We start from the raw sequence: 20758 nt of genomic DNA, 5'->3' as shown, positions 1-20758 counted from the left end.
AGAATGAGATGCGTGGGGAAGGCAGCTGGACACAAGACACCCACATCCACATTCAGAGCCACTTAGATGCTGGCACAAGGCCCAGTGGGGCCGGTGCACACTCACATTTGCTCAGCAGAGCATTTTCTGGGCCCTAGCTGCCCTTAGGCAGTTACATGGGCTCAAGTTGGGAGGAGCTGGGTCTTGGGCTGCCTGGGGAAGGGGTGCCACCCACAGGGAACAGTGTCACAGTGCTGTCGGTGACTCGTGAATGTGGGCTTGGAGGCGTGGGTGTGCGATGGTGCCTCCCTGAGAGGGAAGGCTGGGCGGCTGCAGTGTCCTGCAGACCTGGGTTTGGGACGTGTCTGTGTTTGAGGTCTCTGGGGGGCACTGAAGTGCTGTGGAGATATCCAGGGGCCACCAAAAAGATAGAGGAGCCCACGAGGTGGGCAGAGTGGCTGAGCTCTGTGCACAGGTGGGATGTAGGGCGAGGGCAGGGGAGAGAAGGCAATGCTTTCCCTACAGGCAGAAGGCCCGGTAGCCCCATCTCCATGGCAGGGGGTGTCTGAGGGGAAGGGGTAGCTGCAGATGGCTTCTTTGGATAGGGGTCCCTTGGGCTCTTCCAGAACGGTTCCTGCCTTTCGGCTGGGACCTGTGAACTCCCCCACGGGCCTTCTACCTGATCCCTGTGAGTGTCACAGGAGGCAGGGTGGCCAGCTGAAGGTACTGAGTTGGGGCTGGGCAGAGAGAGCTGGTGGGGCTGGCTCCAGCCAGGTGACTTACTGAGCCACCTCCTGGGTATGAAGCCATGGGCGGGGGCTCCCTAGGGTATCAGAGGGGTCCGAGTTGTGTGTGGCCATGCGACCTGGCCTTAGCGTTCTTCTTTTCCAGCCTAAGGCTTAGGCTGATGTCCTTCTAGAAGAGGCAAGTTTCCAGGCTCCACTCCAGCACTGAGTCCTACCTGTTGCAGTCCCCTGTCCTCTCTGAGAGGCAAAAGGCAAATTTGCTAATTTGCTGTCAAACCTCGAATTCCAATAATCGACTCTGCCCTGGATGGGGAGGGGCTTGCAGGAGGTGGCAGAGAAAATAGTGGCATGTGTTGGGGGCCCCAGGCCCCTGTCTCTGGCTCCCACCCCAAGGTTTGTTTAGATGTGCTGCACCCTGCAGCAATACCTCCACCTCCAGACCACCGGCCGGCCCAGGAGGAGGGTGGCATTGAACTCTCCCATCTGAGGGCTTGGGGATTGGGTGTGACCTGAGCAGGCCAGAGTGAATTTTGAAAGAGGATACAGGCAGCGGAAGCGCTGGAGTGAGAGATACAGTGGGACTGGAGGGCTGTCAGGCGTGGTGGCAGCCAGTGAGTGATTCAGCCTGATTTCCAATTCATTCCTGTAGAAGCCAACTTAATCACTTCCTTCATTCATGTATTTCTTTCATTCTGTCATTTCTTTAAAGTTTGTTTATTGAACATCTACTCTGGGTCAGATTCCATGCCAGACTCCTTCTTCTTAGCAACAAAAGGCAAAATGAATCAATAGTAAAAAAGATTTTCTTAAGATAAACTTTCCTCCACACTCTCTCCTTCCTCCTTCCTCTGGCAGTGGCACAATGAAGGTGTTATTTACATCTGATTCTTAATGGTTCATTAAGGCAGGGCCTTTTAGCACCTCTGTTCACAAAGCTTGATTGGTGAGACTTGCCTTGAATACTTTGCAGGGAGAGAATGGGATTCCTCTGTTTCTTCTCCGTTCCCAGGTAGCCTGTTGTGATGACTATGGCTGTGTAGGATATTGGAGAGATTGGACATGTGGGAGCACTAATCTCCCTCCTCCTCTCAAATGCTTCAGCTCGTTTCTGTTCTGTGGGTCTCCAATGTCCCCAGCTTATAGTCCTCATGCCTTCTGGGTCCCCCAGAGCCCTCTTTAATGTTTGGGGTTGGGAAGGAGGAGGAAGTGATCAGCAAGACCCAAGGAGAGCAGCCTCTGACTTTTCTCACCTTGTTGCTCACCTCTGACTTTTCTCTCTCTCTTTCTCTCTGTTTCAGTCTGGGAGACCGAAACCATTGGTAAGAGGAACCTTGGTGAGGACAGACCGCTGTCTTTCTGTCCATCCAGCAGGAGCCCAGCCTCAGGAGATCTCAGGCTCTGGCTGCTGGGATTGGGGTGGGGGTAGAGTAAGAGGCTCACTGGGGATCAGGTTCTTTCCTCTTTCCTCCCTTCCCTCTCCCCGACCTTGACCATTCTGGAAGTGGGAGGTGGGGCACAGGAAGATGCACAACACAGGCACGACCTCAGGTCCCTCACAGGCTTGTTTGGGAGGATGGGACTCACCAATGGAGGTGCTAAGAAACAAGCTCACACATGAGTGCAGGTGCATGTATGTGCATATGCACAGACCTGAACATGTGCATCAGTCCATGCAGATACTGACATCCCTGACAGCTAAGAAGCCGGAATGCACAGTGAGCAACAGAACAGAAGAGCGAATGATGCAGCATGCAGGCAGAATAGTGAAGAAGTCAGGGGAGGCTTCCAGGAAGAGGTGGCATGTCAGCTGGACCTTGGGAAAGGAGTTTTGAGGGGGTGGGGTGGGGTGGAATGGGGTCTCATTGCAAGTAGGGGTTTTGGCATAAGAAAAGGGTGGAAATGGGAATAAAGAGTAGGAAGAGAGGAAAAACTGTCTGAAGATGAAGTCTTCCAGATTCCCTTTGATGAAGAGCAATTTTGGAGGCTGAGGTGGAGGATTGAGCACCAAAAAGGAAACCCCAAGCCCTGGACCCACTTTGCTGTTTTTTGCCCATTTTTTGAAAAGGCCGAACCATCCCTTTTCATTTTCTCCCATTCCTCTCCACTCTGGAGGCCCTTCCATCCTCCTGGCAGTACCCATTGCCATTACCTGTGGTGGTGGAGAACTGAGTCCTGGACCATCCTGAACATCACAGAAATGCAAAGCAAGGGAGAGTGGTGTTAGAAGGTGCAGTGTGTGAGGAAGGTGTGTGGCTGCTGTGTGTGATGTTGCCTCTTGGCTAGGACCCCATCCCCTACTTCCTGTAGACCAGGGGTAGCCTGAGCCTTCGGGGGCGGAGAGTAAACAGTAGCTAACTGTAAGCGAGGCATTTTGATACATGCCTATGTCTGTATTTTTCAGGAGAGTCTGATTTTGGTGACAGTAACTCCTTAGATCTCTCAGGTAAGGGGTTAGGCTGGGGTTGACCATGGACTGGCTGGAGGGAGGGCATCTGCTGATGTGTGAGCTTTGAGAACCCCATCCCAGGCTGGGCTCTGCTCCTCTGTGGCTGTGTGATCTTTGGCAGGTGACGACTTTTTTCTCTGATAAAGGTACAGATTATCTTCATGGAAAAGCACACAGGCAGAACATCATGTGTAGAATTTCAGGGGAGACACAGATGTCTTAGAGTCCCTTTGTGGACTTCAAATAAAGAACTCTTGGATTGGATGATCCTTGACTGTTTCTGAACTCCGACATGTAGAACAGTGGCTCTCAAACTTTAACCATGCTTTGCAGTTACCTTGCGCGCTTGTTAAACACAGGTTTCTGGCAGTCTGTTATTCATTCCGCCTGGGGTGGGGCCTGAGAATGTGCTTGTCTCACCAGTCTTCCAGGTGATGCTGATGGGCTGATCCCGGGACGGGCACCCCTTTGGGAAAGCTGCCTGAAAGTTTTGTGTTCCTGTGCAGTTACTGGGGCAAATCAGCCTAGTGAAGTAGGCGCAATCACTGCGGGGTTTTGACAATCTCAAGAGCACTCCATCTTCCGGAGATTTCTGTCAGAACAATACAGTGGCAAATTCACAGAATAGTTCTGAACAAAAGGGTTTATGTTTTTCTGAGCCCACACTGTGTTATAAAAAGGAAAAAAAGAAAGAGTGAAAATAAAAGAAAGGAAACCGCTTTTCCTTCTAGAACTTTTTTTTTTTTTAAATTGTTTTTCAAAGCAGCTTCCCTTTCCTCTTCCCACCATCCTGATGTGAGCAAAGCAGAGAGGAAATGAGGCCCCAGGAGGGGAAGGAACTTGGCCACAGTGGTGATTTCCCTGGGACATTCAGACTTTCTGAAAGAAGTGTTCAGAGGGACTTAAAAGGAGGTTGCCTGAGACAGATTTGCTGGAAGAAGGGACAGTTTGGCATCAGCTGTGGGACAGAAGTGAGCTCCTTTTCTCTCCTGGGCTTGCCAAACTTCCCCCTTAGCCTGTGCCGTAGAACTCAGAGCTGGAGAAGGGCTGGGCCCAGTCTCCCTGTTGTGGGCAGAACTCTCCTTTCTGGCAGAGTTACTCATATCCCAGGAGGTTCATTTCTGACTTTCTTGGCTAAAGAGAACTCGCCTTAGATCTTCTAATGCAGGAAGCAAGGGACACAGATTGGAAAACTGGAAGGATCTCCTCTCTTGGCCTCTGCCTCCCGCAGGGGCTGACCTGCTGCCCTCCTTGCCTCTTTCCTGAGCTCCCTGGAAGTGGCGTTGGCTGCAGAGGGGAGGTTTCTGTTCAACAATATGGGTACTGGAGCCCCTTTTCTGCAGGTGTCTCTTGTTTTATACAATGTCCTGGTCTTTGAATGCTGTAAGGGGAAGAACCAACCACATGTGTCCCGATAGACCAGATACTTCCAGTGTCAGGCTGGGTCACACTCAGGTGCTGGGCTGGAGAAAAAGGGAGCTGCTTGCTCGGCCCCCTGCCCTGGACATGAGTGGCCCACCATTATAAACCATCGGGTGAGGGGAGAATGAAAAAGCAATCTTGAAAGACGAACACAGCCCCGGGCAGGGCAAAAACCAGCCTGGACTCTACTGTGCAGCCAGCACATGATTCATTTAATGGCCATGACTGATCCCACCCTCTCGAGTGTCCCACTGAATGGCCTTAAAGTCAACCAAACTAAAATTAAAGTACATTAGTGACAGGAAACAGCCCTCCCAAACTCCGAAAGACAACACTTTAAAAGAAACCCAGATATATATCTTCATAAGATCCGGCCGTGTGTTAGTGGAAATCTGGACCTTGTTAATGAAGCAAGCCCTGTGTCCCCTCGATGCGAGATGTTGCAGCTGCTGTGAGGCTCAGAGCTCCGAGGGGAAGCATCACATCAAACCGTGTTCCCAAGGTGTGCCAAGGACCCCACTCACACCCTGCAGTCACCAGAGGGGATTCCTGAAAGTGCCCAGATCTCCTGACGGAGAATCCCTAAGGGCAGGCCTGGAATCTGCATTTGTAATCAGTCTCCTAGGTGGTTTTGCACGCTGACATTTGAGAAGTGCTGATCCAGGGCCCAGGGGAGGACTCAGGCCCATCCCTGATGAGCATTTAGAAATGTTCCAGAGGGGAGGGATGCAGGGATGCTGAATTCAGCTAGTGCAGTCTCCCCATCTTTGGTTGAGATGAGCTTGCTCCTTGTCTCTCCATCCCTCTGATCAGCAATCACTGATTTCCGAAACCTTTCCCTATGCTTCCCAGTTGGTCACAGGGGTTTCCAGGAATTCCCACTGAACACGTAATTTTTGCATTAGAATTTCAGGGCCGTCTTAATCATTTCTGGGCCTCACTGAGTTTTCTTTTTGCTGCAGACATGGGAGTGGTGAGCCGGAACTGCACGGAGGATGGCTGGTCGGAGCCCTTCCCTCATTACTTTGATGCCTGTGGGTTTGATGAATATGAATCTGAGACTGGGGACCAGGTGAGTGTCTGCACCCTGCTCCCCAGAGGTGATGAGGGTGGGGCTGAGGAAACTTAGGTCAGTAGGCAGCATTCATGAGCCCCTGCTGGGGCTGAGAAGCAGCTGGGATGCTGCCTACTCCTCCCCACCTACACCTGGCTACTCTTCCAGGATACTGGAATTAATGCCACTGGGTTAATGCCAGGCCCAGCAGGGGGCTTCCTGGACCTTTGTGCAGGCCAAGGCTGCTGTCTGTTCTGATTGGACAGCGCTCTTGCCTTCAACAGCATGTACTGAGCATCTGCAGAATGCTGACACTGTGCAAAGGGGAGTAAGAGGCTTGGCCAGGGATAGGAGGCGGTGGAGATGACATCAGCAGAAGAGAGGAAGGAGGAGCTAGGCCTGGAGGTGGGCAGGCCCTGGCCTGGGAGACTGCGTGCAGGCCCGAGGCAGGCTGGCTGTGGGCAGGTCTCTCATGAAGTCCTGCCTGTCCTGTGATCTCCTTCAGGATTATTACTACCTGTCAGTGAAGGCCCTCTACACGGTTGGCTACAGCACTTCCCTCGTCACCCTCACCACTGCCATGGTCATCCTGTGTCGCTTCCGGTGAGACCCTCAGCAGCATTCAAGCAAGCACCAGAACTGGCCAGGGCCTCAGAGGCCTTGGACCATCTCTCCCCTACCCCTTGATGTCAGCCCTAGAAGACCCCTTGGAAGGCATTTCCCCGAGTCCAAGGATAACAGATGGGAAACTTCACCCCAGAGAGGGCAACTGACTTTTCCAGGGCTATGCAGCCAGGCAGAGCCTGGGCAGGAAATCTGCATTCCTTGCTTTTGTCTTCCTGGTCTAGATAGTCAGAGGCCACAGGAGGGAGAAGTCTGGCCATGTGGGGTGGTGGATCTGGGTTATAGGGGCCTGGAAGTCAGTGAGGATTTAGAGAGGTTGGCAGAAAGGTGGCCTGGGTGGGAGACCTGCTGAGATAAAGCCACAGAGTTGGCCCACCACAGATGCCCACATGGAGGGTGGGTGTGAAATGCTGTGGGGTCCAAGGCTTCTTTCTCCCCTGGCCCACTCATGTAGGAAGCTGCACTGCACACGCAACTTCATCCACATGAACCTGTTTGTGTCGTTCATGCTGAGGGCGATCTCCGTCTTCATCAAAGACTGGATTCTGTATGCGGAGCAGGACAGCAATCACTGCTTCATCTCCACCGTGAGTGAGCCGAGCAGGCCCATTAGGGCTCTGCCTGGAAGGCCCTGCACCATCCCCTTCGTTCCCTAGGACGCACATTACCTGCCTGACATCCTGCAGGTCAAGTGTGTTCCTGCAGGTGAAGACATTGCCCCAGCACCCCTGGTTTATGTGAAAACTCATGAATTAAGTTACTAGTAGGTGATGAGCCAATGTACGACATAACTTCCAGCCAAATGCTTCCTGTCTCTTACCCTGGATGTTTCATTTGGCAAGACAGTGGAGGAAGGTCAGCTGGGAACACCAAATCCCACTTGACTGACAAGGAAACTGATGCTGAGAGAGGGCTTACCCAGCCCCTGGTCATTTAACTAGCCTGGGATGGAGCCCAGGTGCTGATTGGCCAGGGGTCTTTAGAGACACCTCCCCAGGTCTCACACCTCTGGAGGAGGTAGCATGCGGAGAAGCTGGTCTTTGAGGAGGTAGGTTAGGAAGAAGAGTGTAAAGTCCAGGGCCTTGACCAGAGGACATGCTTGGGGAGCCTCTATGAGTAGAGAGTTCTGGAAGCCAGGAATATGTATCCCCCCACCAGAAAGGTGTCCAAATCCTCATTATACCAAGGAGCCTCCTGCAGGGTCCTCTGGCTGATTCTCTCCTTCCTCCCCTCCTCTGTGGGAGATAGGGTAGGAGCAGGAAAGTGAAGGAGGATGAGCTGGTTGCGAGGAAGCTCTGTATCTGCCACCCGTCTTTGTCCTGTGTGTGCAGTTTTGCCTCCATGAGCAGCTTTGACTCAGAATCATGGGATGCTGCAATTTTCAACTCTTTGATCCAGGAATATTGACTCTCTTAGATCCTTGGGATGTTTGAGCCTGAGCATGCCAGAGCCAAAGGGCCCTAGGATTCTCCCCTGCTCCTGTTCTTGTTGGGCTCACACCCCTCACCCCGGTGCTTCTCTTTGCAGGTGGAGTGTAAGGCCATCATGGTTTTCTTCCACTACTGTGTTGTGTCCAACTACTTCTGGCTGTTCATCGAGGGCCTGTACCTCTTCACTCTGCTGGTGGAGACCTTCTTCCCTGAAAGGAGATACTTCTACTGGTACACCATTATTGGCTGGGGTAGGTTCCTGGCTGTGGCTTGGACAGGCTCAGGTCCTGTGGTCAGGTGTGTCCAGGTGTGTCTTTGGTTCCGCCTTCAGGAAGTGTCAGGTGAGGAGGGGGCACTGCCCTGCCCGAGTCTAATGGCCTAGGCTCTTTCTTGGACTCTTTCTCATTCTTCTTGCCTGTGGACAGCCCACTGTCTCAGGGTGGAGTTATGCCCAGGAGTCCTCTGAGAGACAAGACAGCCCTTGGTCTGAGGGAGATGTAGACCCTTAGGAGGCCTGGGTGTGAGGAACAGTTAGAATTCCCAGGAATTCCAAATCTCATGGGGGAACGATAGCCTCTGGGAGCCCCAGGTCTGCAGTGGACATTGGCCATGTTGGTTTTCCTGTTCTCATGGACCTCTTTTTCTTGTTCTCCCAGGGACCCCAACTGTGTGCGTGACGGTGTGGGCTACGCTAAGACTCTACTTTGATGACACAGGGTTAGTACATGCTCAAGAGTCAGGGCCACAGCACAGAGTAGATTCTTACAGATGGGTTCTCAGTAGCTGCCCTGACTTCACATGAACTGCCCCCAACACACCATTCAATGCCAGGCCCAGAGTAAAGCCCAGTACTGGGCACCACCTGAGCCCTGGCCCCATGCAGGTGACCCACCCAGCTGCGTCTCAGCCAGCAACCCAGCAAGAGAATGTGCTAGGTCTCTGAGCCCTTGTCTACTTCTGCACTCAGCTGAGTGTCTGTTTTCCTTTTAGGGAGGGGAGGAAGCATGTTGAGGGGGAGGTCACATCCTAAGAGCTGTAGGTCTGATGGGGAAAAATGGTCCTTTCCTAGGAGCTCACTGGTGATCCTGACTTTTGGGCTTCATGCCCTGCCTTGATAGGTGAGCGGAGGGAAAGATAGAGGCTAAGAAGGAGGGGATTTTCAGAGCCAGGACCAGGCTGGAGTCTGCAGCCCGCTGGAAAGCTCTTCTTCCAGCCAGCTCCTCCTCAGAGAGCTGCAGTGGTGAACGTGTTGGGCGCCCAGCTAGATGGTGCAGTGTCCTGCAGGCTTCTATGCTGCCGACTCACGGACGCGATCTTGCTTCTCTCTGTCCATCTTTCAGCTGCTGGGATATGAATGACAGCACAGCTCTGTGGTGGGTGATCAAAGGCCCTGTGGTTGGCTCTATCATGGTGAGTGTCCTTGGGATGAAGAGGAAGGGAAGAGACAGGGTCTTGGGCAGAAAGGCATGTAAGGAAGAGAAATGAAAGAGTCCCCACACAACCCTGACTTCCTCCTCCGTCATGGTAATCTGATAATCATGATAATCATGATAATCTGTAACAGGGATGCACAAACTCTTTAGTTATTCCCCTAGCACTGGAGATTTAGATTATTCCATTTTTTCCTTATTACAAAAGATAGAAATAGTTTTGTGCATAATTTTGAGCATGTGGAAATATTTCTTTAGAATAAATCCTTAGTAGTGGCATTGCTGGGTTGAAAGGGGTACACATTTAAAATTTCAGATCCCAAATTGCTTTGCAAAAACCCTTTAACAATTTATGCCTCCTGAGGAAGACTAGCTCGTGTCCCCACTTCATTGTCTACACTTATTATATCAATCATTTAATTTTTTGCACAGGCTTATGGAGGATAATGCTGGCTCCTAATTTTAATGTACATTTCTCCATCTCACTAGGGTGACTGAGCATTTGTTTCCAAACATTAATTGGCAATTTGTTGTTATTGTGGATATTCCTGTTTATTTATCTTGTTCAGTTTTCTGTCAGATTTTATTAGTTACAGTTTAAAGGATAGTTAACCTTCCTGTGTTGTATATGTTGTAAGTATATTGCGATTTCTGCGTAGCATTTATACAGTCAAATGGTCAAGATTTCTCCTAGTTAATTCCAAGCCTTATTTCTGGTTGATGGAGGCCTTTCCCAACCCAAGATATAAAAGTGTTATTCTTGTTTCGTAACACTTTTGTGGATGTAAAACAAAATCTACACTTCTTGTGGGCTATTACATGTGTATCTTCAATCCAGCTGCAATTTTATTGTTTTGTCTGGTCTGAAATGATATTCAATTTTATCTAATTTTATTTTTTCAATGGATGGACATCCTACCCTCTCAATCCTTTTTATTGAATCCTTTCTCCATTATGTTGAAATGTCATTTTATTATAAACACTCAATATACTGGTCTTTGGTTCCAGACTTTCTATTCTATGTTACTAATCTATTTCTCCATTCCCATGGCAGATGCACCATTATGCTAGTTACTGTAACCTTGTAGCATGTTCTGGTATGCAGATTATCCCTTCATTATTCTCTTGTTTTCTTCAAATTTTCCTTGCACGTTTACTCTTTCTGGTGTACTTTTGAATATCCTTGTCAAGTTGCACCAAAAAAGTGTAATTAAGATTTGTGTTGGAATTGCATTGCATTTACAGACTCATTTGGAGGAGAATTTATTTTCTTAAAAGACTGAGTCATCCTCTCCAAGAATGTGGCATGATTCTCCAAGTATTCAGTCTTTCTTATAGAGTCATTTTGGTTAAGTTTTTTAGTGTTCTTCCCTGTTCTTGCTATGTTTACCTCTAAGGTGTTTTCCAGTTTGGGCTTTAAGTGGGTCTGGGAATCATTCTTTCACTGTATTTTCTAATGGACTATTGCTAGTGTACAGGAAAGCTATTGGTTTTGATGTATTGTGTCTTTTCTTAGTTATGCTTCTGAACCCTCTTACTGGTTTTTATACCTTTTCAGTTGGTTCTCCTGGATTTTCTAGGTAGAAAATTATATAATTGTCAAATGAAAATAGATTTTGCTCTTTCTTTCCAGTGTTTACATCTTTCAGCCCTTCTTTTTGTAGGGATGGTGTTTTCTCTAGTTTTGGCAGTTACCCCTCATTGAGTTGGGAGTTTTTCTTGTTGGCTTCAGTGTTTCTCTGTTGTTGTTGTTTTGTTTTTTGTTTTTTAAAATCAGGAATGGGTGACAAATTGTATCAAATGTGTTTTGGAGGCATTCATTCAAGTAATCATTTATTTAGTGATGGATATTTATAGTATTCCAGTTTTCCTTCGTTATGAACAGTGCCACAATGAACATATTTGTGCATATCTTGAGCATATGTGAATATGTCTTTAGAATAAATCTCAAGAGTGGAATTTCTGGGATGAAGAGTATGTACATTTAACATTTTCATGCAGATCAGATTGCTCTCAATGAGCAAGGTACAAGAGCGCTCATTTCTCATGTCTTTGCTGAATTACACTTGCTGGTCTTATGGAGGATAATGGAAGCTTGTTGTTTTAGTCTGTTACTGTAACAAATATTAGATTTTTGGGGGTGCATTTTTGGGGTAAAACATTTATTAACATGATCTGTTTATTCTTTTACTGTATTGCTAAATTTTGTTTCTTAATACTTTGTTTAAAGTTTTTGGCATTGTTCATAAAATTCTGCGGTCTTAGGTATACGTGTGTGTATCTGTGTGTTTTCTCTCCTGATTCTGTTTTTGTAGCAAAATTTTGTTAGCCTCATAGGTAATCCTGAAGTTGTTTTTTTTTTTTTTTAATTTGCCTTGAAACAATTAAGCAGTATGTAAATTACATCTTTCTTAATGTTATTCTGAAACTGGTCTATAAAATTATCTAAACCTGGTACCTTTTAATGCATACACCTTTAACTACTTTTTAATTTCTTCTGAGGTTATTGTTCTACTTAGATTTTCTATTTCTTCTTAAGTTGATTTTGTTAATATTTGTTTTCTCATTTTCTTTAATTTTCTCTCATCATTTAAAATATTGTGTGTGTTCCATCATCAAAGACCAGAGGCAGATAAAACCACAAAGATGGGGAAAAAGCAGGGCAGAAAAGCTGGAAATTCAAAAAATAAGAGCGCATCTCCCCCTGCAAAGGAGCTCAGCCCATCGCCAGCAACGGATCAAAGCGGGTCAGAGAATGACTTTGACGAGATGAGAGAAGAAGGCTTCAGTCCATCAAACTTCTCAGAGCTAAAGGAGGAATTACGTACCCAGCGCAAAGAAACTAAAAATCTTGAAAGAAGAGTGGAAGAATTGACAGCTAGACTAATTAATGCACAGAAGGTCATAAACGAAATGACAGAGATGAAAACCATGACATGAGAAATACGTGACAAATGCACAAGCTTCAGAAACCGACTCGATCAACTGGAAGAAAGAGTATCAGCGATTGAGGATCAAATGAATGAAATGAAGCGAGAAGAGAAACCAAAAGAAAAAAGAAGAAAAAGAAATGAGCAAAGCCTGCAAGAAGTATGGGATTATGTAAAAAGACCAAATCTACGTCTGATTGGGGTGCCTGAAAGTGAGGGGGAAAATGGAACCAAGTTGGAAAACACTCTTCAGGATATCATCCAGGAGAACTTCCCCCACCTAGTAGGGCAGGCCAACATTCAAATTCAGGAAATACAGAGAACGCCACAAAGATACTCCTCGAGAAGAGCAACTCCAAGACACATAATTGCCAGATTCACCAAAGTTGAAATGAAGGAAAGAATCTTAAGGGCAGCCAGAGAGAAAGGTCAGGTTACCCACAAAGGGAAGCCCATCAGACTAACAGCAGATCTCTCGGCAGAAACTCTACAAGCCAGAAGAGAGTGGGGGCCAATATTCAACATTCTTAAAGAAAAGAATTTTAAACCCAGAATTTCATATCCAGCCAAACTAAGTTTCATAAGTGAAGGAGAAATAAAATCCTTTACAGATAAGCAAATGCTTAGAGATTTTGTCACTACCAGGCCTGCCTTACAAGAGACCCTGAAGGAAGCCCTAAACATGGAAAGGAACAACTGGTACCAGCCATTGCAAAAACATGCCAAAATGTAAAGACCATCGAGGCTAGGAAGAAACTGCATCAACTAATGAGCAAAATAGCCAGTTAATATCATAATGGCAGGATCAAGTTCACACATAACAATATTAACCTTAAATGTTAATGGACTAAATGCTCCAATTAAAAGACACAGACTGGCAAACTGGATAAAGAGTCAAGACCCATCAGTCTGCTGTATTCAGGAGACCCATCTCACATGCAGAGACATACATAGGCTCAAAATAAAGGGATGGAGGAAGATCTACCAAGCAAATGGAGAACAAAAAAAAGCAGGGGGTGCAATACTAGTCTCTGATAAAACAGACTTTAAACCATCAAAGATCAGAAGAGACAAAGAAGGCCATTACATAATGGTAAAGGGATCAATTCAACAGGAAGAGCTAACTATCCTAAATATATATGCACCCAATACAGGAGCACCCACATTCATAAAGCAAGTCCTTAGAGACTTACAAAAAGACTTAGACTCCCATACAATAATAATGGGAGACTTCAACACTCCACTGTCAACATTAGACAGATCAACGAGACAGAAAGTTAACAAGGATATCCAGGAATTGAACTCATCTCTGCACCAAGCGGACCTAATAGACATCTATAGAACTCTCCACCCCAAATCAACAGAATATACATTCTTCTCAGCACCACATCGCACTTATTCCAAAATTGACCACATAATTGGAAGTAAAGCACTCCTCAGCAAATGTAAAAGAACAGAAATTATAACAAACTGTCTCTCAGACCACAGTGCAATCAAACTAGAACTCAGGACTAAGAAACTCAATCAAAACCGCTCAACTACATGGAAACTGAACAACCTGCTCCTGAATGACTACTGGGTACATAACGAAATGAAGGCAGAAATAAAGATGTTCTTTGAAACCAATGAGAACAAAGATACAACATACCAGAATCTCTGGGACACATTTAAAGCAGTGTGTAGAGGGAAATTTATAGCACTAAATGCCCACAAGGGAAAGCAGGAAAGATCTAAAATTGACACTCTAACATCACAATTAAAAGAACTAGAGAGGCAAGAGCAAACACATTCAAAAGCTAGCAGAAGGCAAGAAATAACTAAGATGAGAGCAGAACTGAAGGAGATAGAGACACAAAAAACCCTCCAAAAAATCAATGAATCCAGGAGTTGGTTTTTTGAAAAGATCAACAAAATTGACAGACCACTACTGAGACTAATAAAGAAGAAAAGAGAGAGGAATCAAATAGACGCAATAAAAAATGATAAAGGGGATATCACCACCGACCCCACAGAAATACAAACTACCATCAGAGAATACTATAAACACCTCTACGCAAATCAACTAGAAAATCTAGAAGAAATGGATAATTTCCTGGACACTTACACTCTTCCAAGACTAAACCAGGAAGAAGTTGAATCCCTGAATAGACCAATAGCAGGCTCTGAAATTGAGGCAACAATTAATAGCCTACCAACCAAAAAAAGTCCAGGACCAGATGGATTCACAGCTGAATTCTACCAGAGATACAAGGAGGAGCTGGTACCTTTCCTTCTGAAACTATTCCAATCAATAGAAAAAGAGGGAATCCTCCCTAACTCATTTTATGAGGCCAACATCATCCTGATACCAAAGCCTGGCAGAGACACAACAAAAAAAGAGAATTTTAGACCAATATCCCTGATGAACATTGATGCAAAAATCCTCAATAAAATACTGGCAAACCGGATTCAGCAGCACATCAAAAAGCTTATCCACCATGATCAAGTGGGCTTCATCCCTGGGATGCAAGGCTGGTTCAACATTTGCAAGTCAATAAACTAATCCAGCATATAAACAGAACCAAAGACAAGAACCACATGATTATCTCAATAGATGCAGAAAAGGCTTTTGACAAAATTCAACAGCCCTTCATGCTAAAAACGCTCAATAAATTCGGTATTGATGGAACGTACCTCAAAATAATAAGAGCTATTTATGACAAACCCACAGCCAATATCATACTGAATGGGCAAAAACTGGAAAAATTCCCTTTGAAAACTGGCACAAGACAGGGATGCCCTCTCTCACCACTCCTATTCAACATAGTGTTGGAAGTTCTGGCTAGGGCAATCAGGCAAGAGAAAGAAATCAAGCGTATTCAGTTAGGAAAAGAAGAAGTCAAATTGTCCCTGTTTGCAGATGACATGAGTGTATATTTAGAAAACCCCATTGTCTCAGCCCAAAATCTCCTTAAGCTGATAAGCAACTTCAGCAAAGTCTCAGGATACAAAATTAATGTGCAAAAATCACAAGCATTCTTATACACCAGTAACAGACAAACAGAGAGCCAAATCAGGAATGAACTTCCATTCACAATTGCTTCAAAGAGAATAAAATACCTAGGAATCCAACTTACAAGGGATGTAAAGGACCTCTTCAAGGAGAACTACAAACCACTGCTCAGTGAAATAAAAGAGGACACAAACAAATGGAAGAACATACCATGCTCATGGTTAGGAAGAATCAATATCGTGAAAATGGCCATACTACCCAAGGTTATTTATAGATTCAATGCCATCCCCATCAAGCTACCAATGACTTTCTTCACAGAATTGGAAAAAATGGCTTTAAAGTTCATATGGAACCAAAAAAGAGCCCGCATTGCCAAGACAATCCTAAGTCAAAAGGACAAAGCTGGAGGTGTCACACTACCTGACTTCAAACTATACTACAAGGCTACAGTAACCAAAACAGCATGGTACTGGTACCAAAACAGAGATATAGACCAATGGAACAGAACAGAGTCCTCAGAAATAATACCACACATCTACAGCCATCTGATCTTTGACAAACCTGAGAGAAACAAGAAATGGGGAAAAGATTCTCTATTTAATAAATGGTGCTGGGAAAATTGGCTAGCCATAAGTAGAAAGCTGAAACTGGATCCTTTCCTTACTCCTTATACGAAGATTAATTCAAGATGGATTAGAGACTTAAACGTTAGACCTAATAGCATAAAAACCCTAGAAGAAAACCTAGGTAATACCATTCAGGACATGGGCATGGGCAAGGACTTCATGTCTAAAACACCAAAAGCAACGGCAGCAAAAGCCAAAATTGACAAATGGGATCTAATTAAACTAAAGAGCTTCTGCACAGCAAAAGAAACTACCATCAGAGTGAATAGGCAACCTACAGAATGGGAGAAAATTTTTGCAATCTACTCATCTGACAAAGGGCTAATATCCAGAATCTACAAAGAACTCAAACAAATATACAAGAAAAAAACAAACAACCCCATCAAAAAGTGGGCAAAGGATATGAACAGACATTTCTCAAAAGAAGACATTCATACAGCCAACAGACACATGAAAAAATGCTCATCATCACTCACCATCAGAGAAATACAAATCAAAACCACAATGAGATACCATCTCACACCAGTTAGAATGGCAATCATTAAAAAGTCAGGAAACAGCAGGTGTTGGAGAGGATGTGGAGAAATAGGAACACTTTTACACTGTTGGTGGGATTGTAAACTAGTTCAACCATTATGGAAAATAGTATGGCAATTCCTCAAGGATCTAGAACTAGATGTACCATATGACCCAGCCATCCCACTACTGGGTATATACCCAAAGGATTATCAATCATGCTGCTATAAAGACACATGCACACGTATGTTTATCGCGGCACTATTCACAATAGCAAAGACTTGGAATCAACCCAAATGTCCATCTGTGACAGACTGGATTAAGAAAATGTGGCACATATACACCATGGAATACTATGCAGCCATAAAAAAGGATGAGTTTGCATCCTTTGTAGGGACATGGATGCAGCTGGAAACCATCATTCTTAGCAAACTATCACAAGAACAGAAAACCAAACACCGCATGTTCTCACTCATAGGTGGGAACTGAACAATGAAATCACTTGGACTCGGGAAGGGGAACATCACACACTGGGGCCTATCATGGGGAGGGGGGAGGGGGGAGGGATTGCATTGGGAGTTATACCTGATATAAATGATGAATTGATGGGTGCTGATGAGTTGATGGGTGCAGCACACCAACATGGCACAAGTATACATATGTAACAAACCTGCACGCTATGCACATGTACCCTAGAACTTAAAGTATAATAAAATAAAAAATAAAAAAAAATATTGTGTGTGTTTATTGTCTTGCCATCTTTCTCATTCCTCAATTTGTTTAATTATATTTTCTCCTTTTAAATTGACTAACACATACAGTTAGCAGTATTGCTAAGTACCAGGTATTGATTTTTTTTCATTTTTTAAAAAATAATTTCAACTTTTATTTTAGATCCAGGGAATACATATGCAGGTTTGTTACATAGGTATATCACATGATGCTGAAGTTTCAGGTACAGTTGATCCCATCACCCAGGTAGTCAGCATAGTACCCAATAGTTAGTTTTTCAACCCTTGCCCCCCATCCTCCCTCGCTGTCTAGTAGTTCCCAGTGTCCATTGTTGCCATCTTTATGTCCATGAGTACCCAGTGTTTAGCTCCCACTTGTAAGTGAGAACATGTGGTATTTGGTTTTCTGTTTCTGTGTTAATTCACTTAGGATAATGGCCTCCAACTGCATCTATGTTGCTGTAAAGGATGTGTCTACATTCTTTTTATGGCTATGTAGTAGTTCATGGTGTATATGTGCCACATTTTCTTTATCCGGTCCACTGTTGATGGGCACCTAGGTGGATCCCATGTCTTTGCTATTGTGAATAGTGGTGTGATGAACAAACCAATGCATGTGTCTTTTTTGTAGAATGATATATTTTCCTTTGGGCATATACTCAGTAATGGGATTGCTGGGTCTAATGATGGTCTGTTTTAAGTTCTTTGAGAAATCTCCAAACTGCTTTCCATGATGGCTGAATTAATTTACATTCCCACCAACAGTGTTTCCGTGTTCCCTTTTCTCTGCCGCCTCCCCAGCATCTGTTGTCTTTTGACTTTTTAGTAATAGCCATTCTGACTGGTGTGAGATAGAGTCTCATTGTGGTTTTGATTCTCATTTCTCTGATGATTAGTGATGTCGAGCATTTTTTCATATGTTTGCTGGCTGCTTGTACATATTCTTTTGAGAAGTATCTGTTTATATCTTTTTTCACTTTTTAATAACAGTATTTGTCTTTTGCTTGTTGAATTGAGTTCCTTATAGATGCTGGATATTAGACCTTTGTTGGATACATAGTTTGCAAATATATTCTCCCATTCTATGGGTTGTCTGTTTGCTCTGTTGACAGTTTCTTTTGCTGTGAAGTTCTTTAGTTTAATCAGGTCCCACTTGTCAATTTCTGGTTTTGTTGCAATTGCTTTTGAGGAGAAAGCAATAAATTGTTTCCCAAGGCCTATGTCCAGAATGGTGGTTCCTAGGTTTTCTTCTAGGACTTTTATAGTTTGAGGTCTTACCTTTAAGTCTTTAATTCATCTTTAGTTAAATTTTGAATATGGTGTAAGGAAGGGGTCCAGTTTCACTCTTCTGCATATGGTGAACCAGCAATCCCAGAATCACTTACTGAATAGGGAATCCTTTCCCCATTACTTATTTTTGTAAACTTCAGACACTGATCAAACTGGGCATGTAGCAGAGAACAAGACTGATAGAATCCTGCCCTCATGGAACAGGCTTTGTCATTCAATTTATCTGTAAAAACCAACAAACAAGATAATAGCCAAAATAAAACTTTATTTTTATTGATCAATTCTCCTATTTTTTCTTATTTCTTTCTGATAATTTTTTATAATTATTAATTTCTTTCTTGTATAAGTTACATTTGTGGTAATCTTTCCCTAGCTTTTGATTTGAATGCTTAAGTGTTTTCCAGTATTTGTTATTTTTTTAATCAGTTAGTTTTTGGCTCTTCATTTTCTTCTCCAAGGGCTGCTTTGGCTACGCCCGAAGGATATTGTGTAGTCCTGTGTAGGCCTGTCATTGTGCCTTGTTTCTGTTTCTTTGCTCCCCTTCCTCCTCCTTTGTGACTGTTCACATAGCTTCCTACTTTGTTGAGGAAGCTTTTGTCCCCAGTCTTTATCTGAAGGCAATGCTACTATTGCCACTCCCAGGCAGCCCTTTAATTAGCAATGCTTATGGCTGTCCATTCTGGTTCCCCATATTTGATGACTCTAAACTTGGAATTTCTCTAAAGAACAACTCTCACTTCTGCAATAGCCTTACTTTATCTCTTTTGGGCTGTAGTTTTCCCATCACCTTGATCTTGTTTTCTCTTTCTCTTTTAGAAATGGTTTACTTTTCTGACTTACTCATGATGTCCTTTCCTATTTCCCGTACTTCTATGGAATTCTTTTTCTTCTATCTCTTCCTTCATTTCAATGATACTGTGGGAGGCTGGAGAGATAAATGTGAGTTATCATGCCGCCATCTTGGATTAAAAGTGTAGATGGGATCTTGACTAGGTGGGGGAGGGTCCTGCTGGAGGAATAATAGCCTATGCTGAGGCAGAGGTATAGAAAGTCTTTGCCCAGAATCATGTCCATTTGCTTTTTTTTTTTTTTTTTTGCTCCTCAGGTTAACTTTGTGCTTTTTATTGGCATTATCGTCATCCTTGTGCAGAAACTTCAGTCTCCAGACATGGGAGGCAATGAGTCCAGCATCTACTTGTAAGTACCATTGTGTGGATGCCACAGCCATTTCTGACAGCTGCGCGGGCCCTGCATTCAGGTCACAGGCAGAAGGCCTGTGCTTTGCTGATAGGGTGACCTAGCATCGGCATTTGCAGATCTTCTTCTGATTAAACAGCCTTTAATATAGTTGCCCTTCCAGCATTAAGCAAACCCAGGAGCTTCTCAGCTGCATGACCATGATATGGATGGGCAGGAAGAGAGAGGGAGAGGGAGAGGGAGAGGGAGAGGGAGAGGGAGAGAGAGAGAGAGAGAGAGAGAGAGAGAGAGAGAGAGAGAGAGAGAGAGAGCGAGAGCGAGAGAGCGCATGCCTGACAGAGAGACTGACTAGGAGTCAAGATGGAAAACACCAGATTTCTTAAGGGAGGTAGGTTCTTGGTTGTTTAGAAGTTGAATTTCCTTTGGGGTTCCTGGTTCTGTGGGAAGCTCATGAATACCATTGATACACAGTTGCCTGATATTCCCACCCCAGCCCAGACTGTGGAAGTTGCCCAGTTCCCACTAGGGAGTCAGGTGGACACATTTTCACTGGTCTGGGTGTTGGAAGGGGGGTACTTTATTTCCTCCACTGGCCCTGAGGGCAGCTCTACCTCTGCATGTGGTCTTATTTCTTCAACTCCTTCCTTTCCCATGAACATCTGAGTGTTTGGGGATTATTGGGTTAGAGGGCAGCTTCTTACCATAGAGCGTAGGGCTTTCTCCACTTCCCTGACCACTTGATTTGCAAGAAGTATTTCTGCAGTCATGTCCCTAACAGCCTATCTTTGCCTGCCCTCTCCCACGTCTCTCCGCCCTGTCTCATTCTGAAATCAGACAGAGCACCTTCCACCTCCCATCTCTGGCCTTGTGAATGGGAACATGACCAGCTGGGTGTGTGGGGTATGAGGACATTTCTGATGCTGGGGAGGAAGGTTGGTAGTCCCCTGTGGTTGGCTGGGGGGGCGGATGGGCACACTCTGGTTCTGAGGGCAGTCCCTGGGGTCCGTCTGCTGGTAAGGCAAAAGCCCTATGTGTGGCTTCCTCTGCTCCTTCAGAAGAAAGCAAGTGAGGAGGAGCTGAGGTATCTTCACTGGGTGCGTCACTGGGAGCATGGTACTGCCTTCATCAGAGACCCCAACCTGGGGTCACAACCTTGATGGCTGCCCTGTAGATGACAAGTGGGACAGTGAGAGATCCCAGTACAGGGCTCCCCTAGGGCCCCCTTCCTCAGTCATTCTCCTAGGGGGAAGAGGCAGGAACTGCTCAGAGACCAAATCCCAGATCCTTCCCTAAGGCTCCTTGAGGCTTCCTTAGGGAGGCGGAGCTTGCTCTTGGTCTGTCAATC

The 20758-nt window shown here is 45.2% G+C and overlaps 1 protein-coding gene across 4 annotated transcripts in view; it reads left to right on the top strand.

Annotated features, from left to right (window-relative positions):
- ADCYAP1R1 (ADCYAP receptor type I) overlaps window positions 1-20758 on the top strand; it is a 64412-nt gene that overhangs the window by 26280 nt on the left and 17374 nt on the right. For 3 of the 4 annotated variants that reach the window (XM_010365069.2, XM_010365071.2, XM_010365070.2), the window contains exons 5-13: window positions 2024-2044; window positions 3127-3168; window positions 5556-5665; window positions 6153-6250; window positions 6726-6858; window positions 7799-7952; window positions 8358-8418; window positions 9042-9111; window positions 19322-19413. In XM_010365069.2, coding sequence (XP_010363371.1) covers window positions 2024-2044; window positions 3127-3168; window positions 5556-5665; window positions 6153-6250; window positions 6726-6858; window positions 7799-7952; window positions 8358-8418; window positions 9042-9111; window positions 19322-19413 — 781 coding nt within the window. The remainder of the gene's footprint in view (window positions 1-2023; window positions 2045-3126; window positions 3169-5555; window positions 5666-6152; window positions 6251-6725; window positions 6859-7798; window positions 7953-8357; window positions 8419-9041; window positions 9112-19321; window positions 19414-20758) is intronic. The other variant, XM_010365072.2, reaches the window with a different exon arrangement.

Source organism: Rhinopithecus roxellana, chromosome 6 (assembly GCF_007565055.1).
Source record: "Rhinopithecus roxellana isolate Shanxi Qingling chromosome 6, ASM756505v1, whole genome shotgun sequence".
Taxonomy (NCBI): domain Eukaryota; kingdom Metazoa; phylum Chordata; class Mammalia; order Primates; family Cercopithecidae; genus Rhinopithecus; species Rhinopithecus roxellana.
Note: the sequence above shows the minus strand (reverse complement) of the source record. Positions and strands in the feature narration are given on the sequence as shown.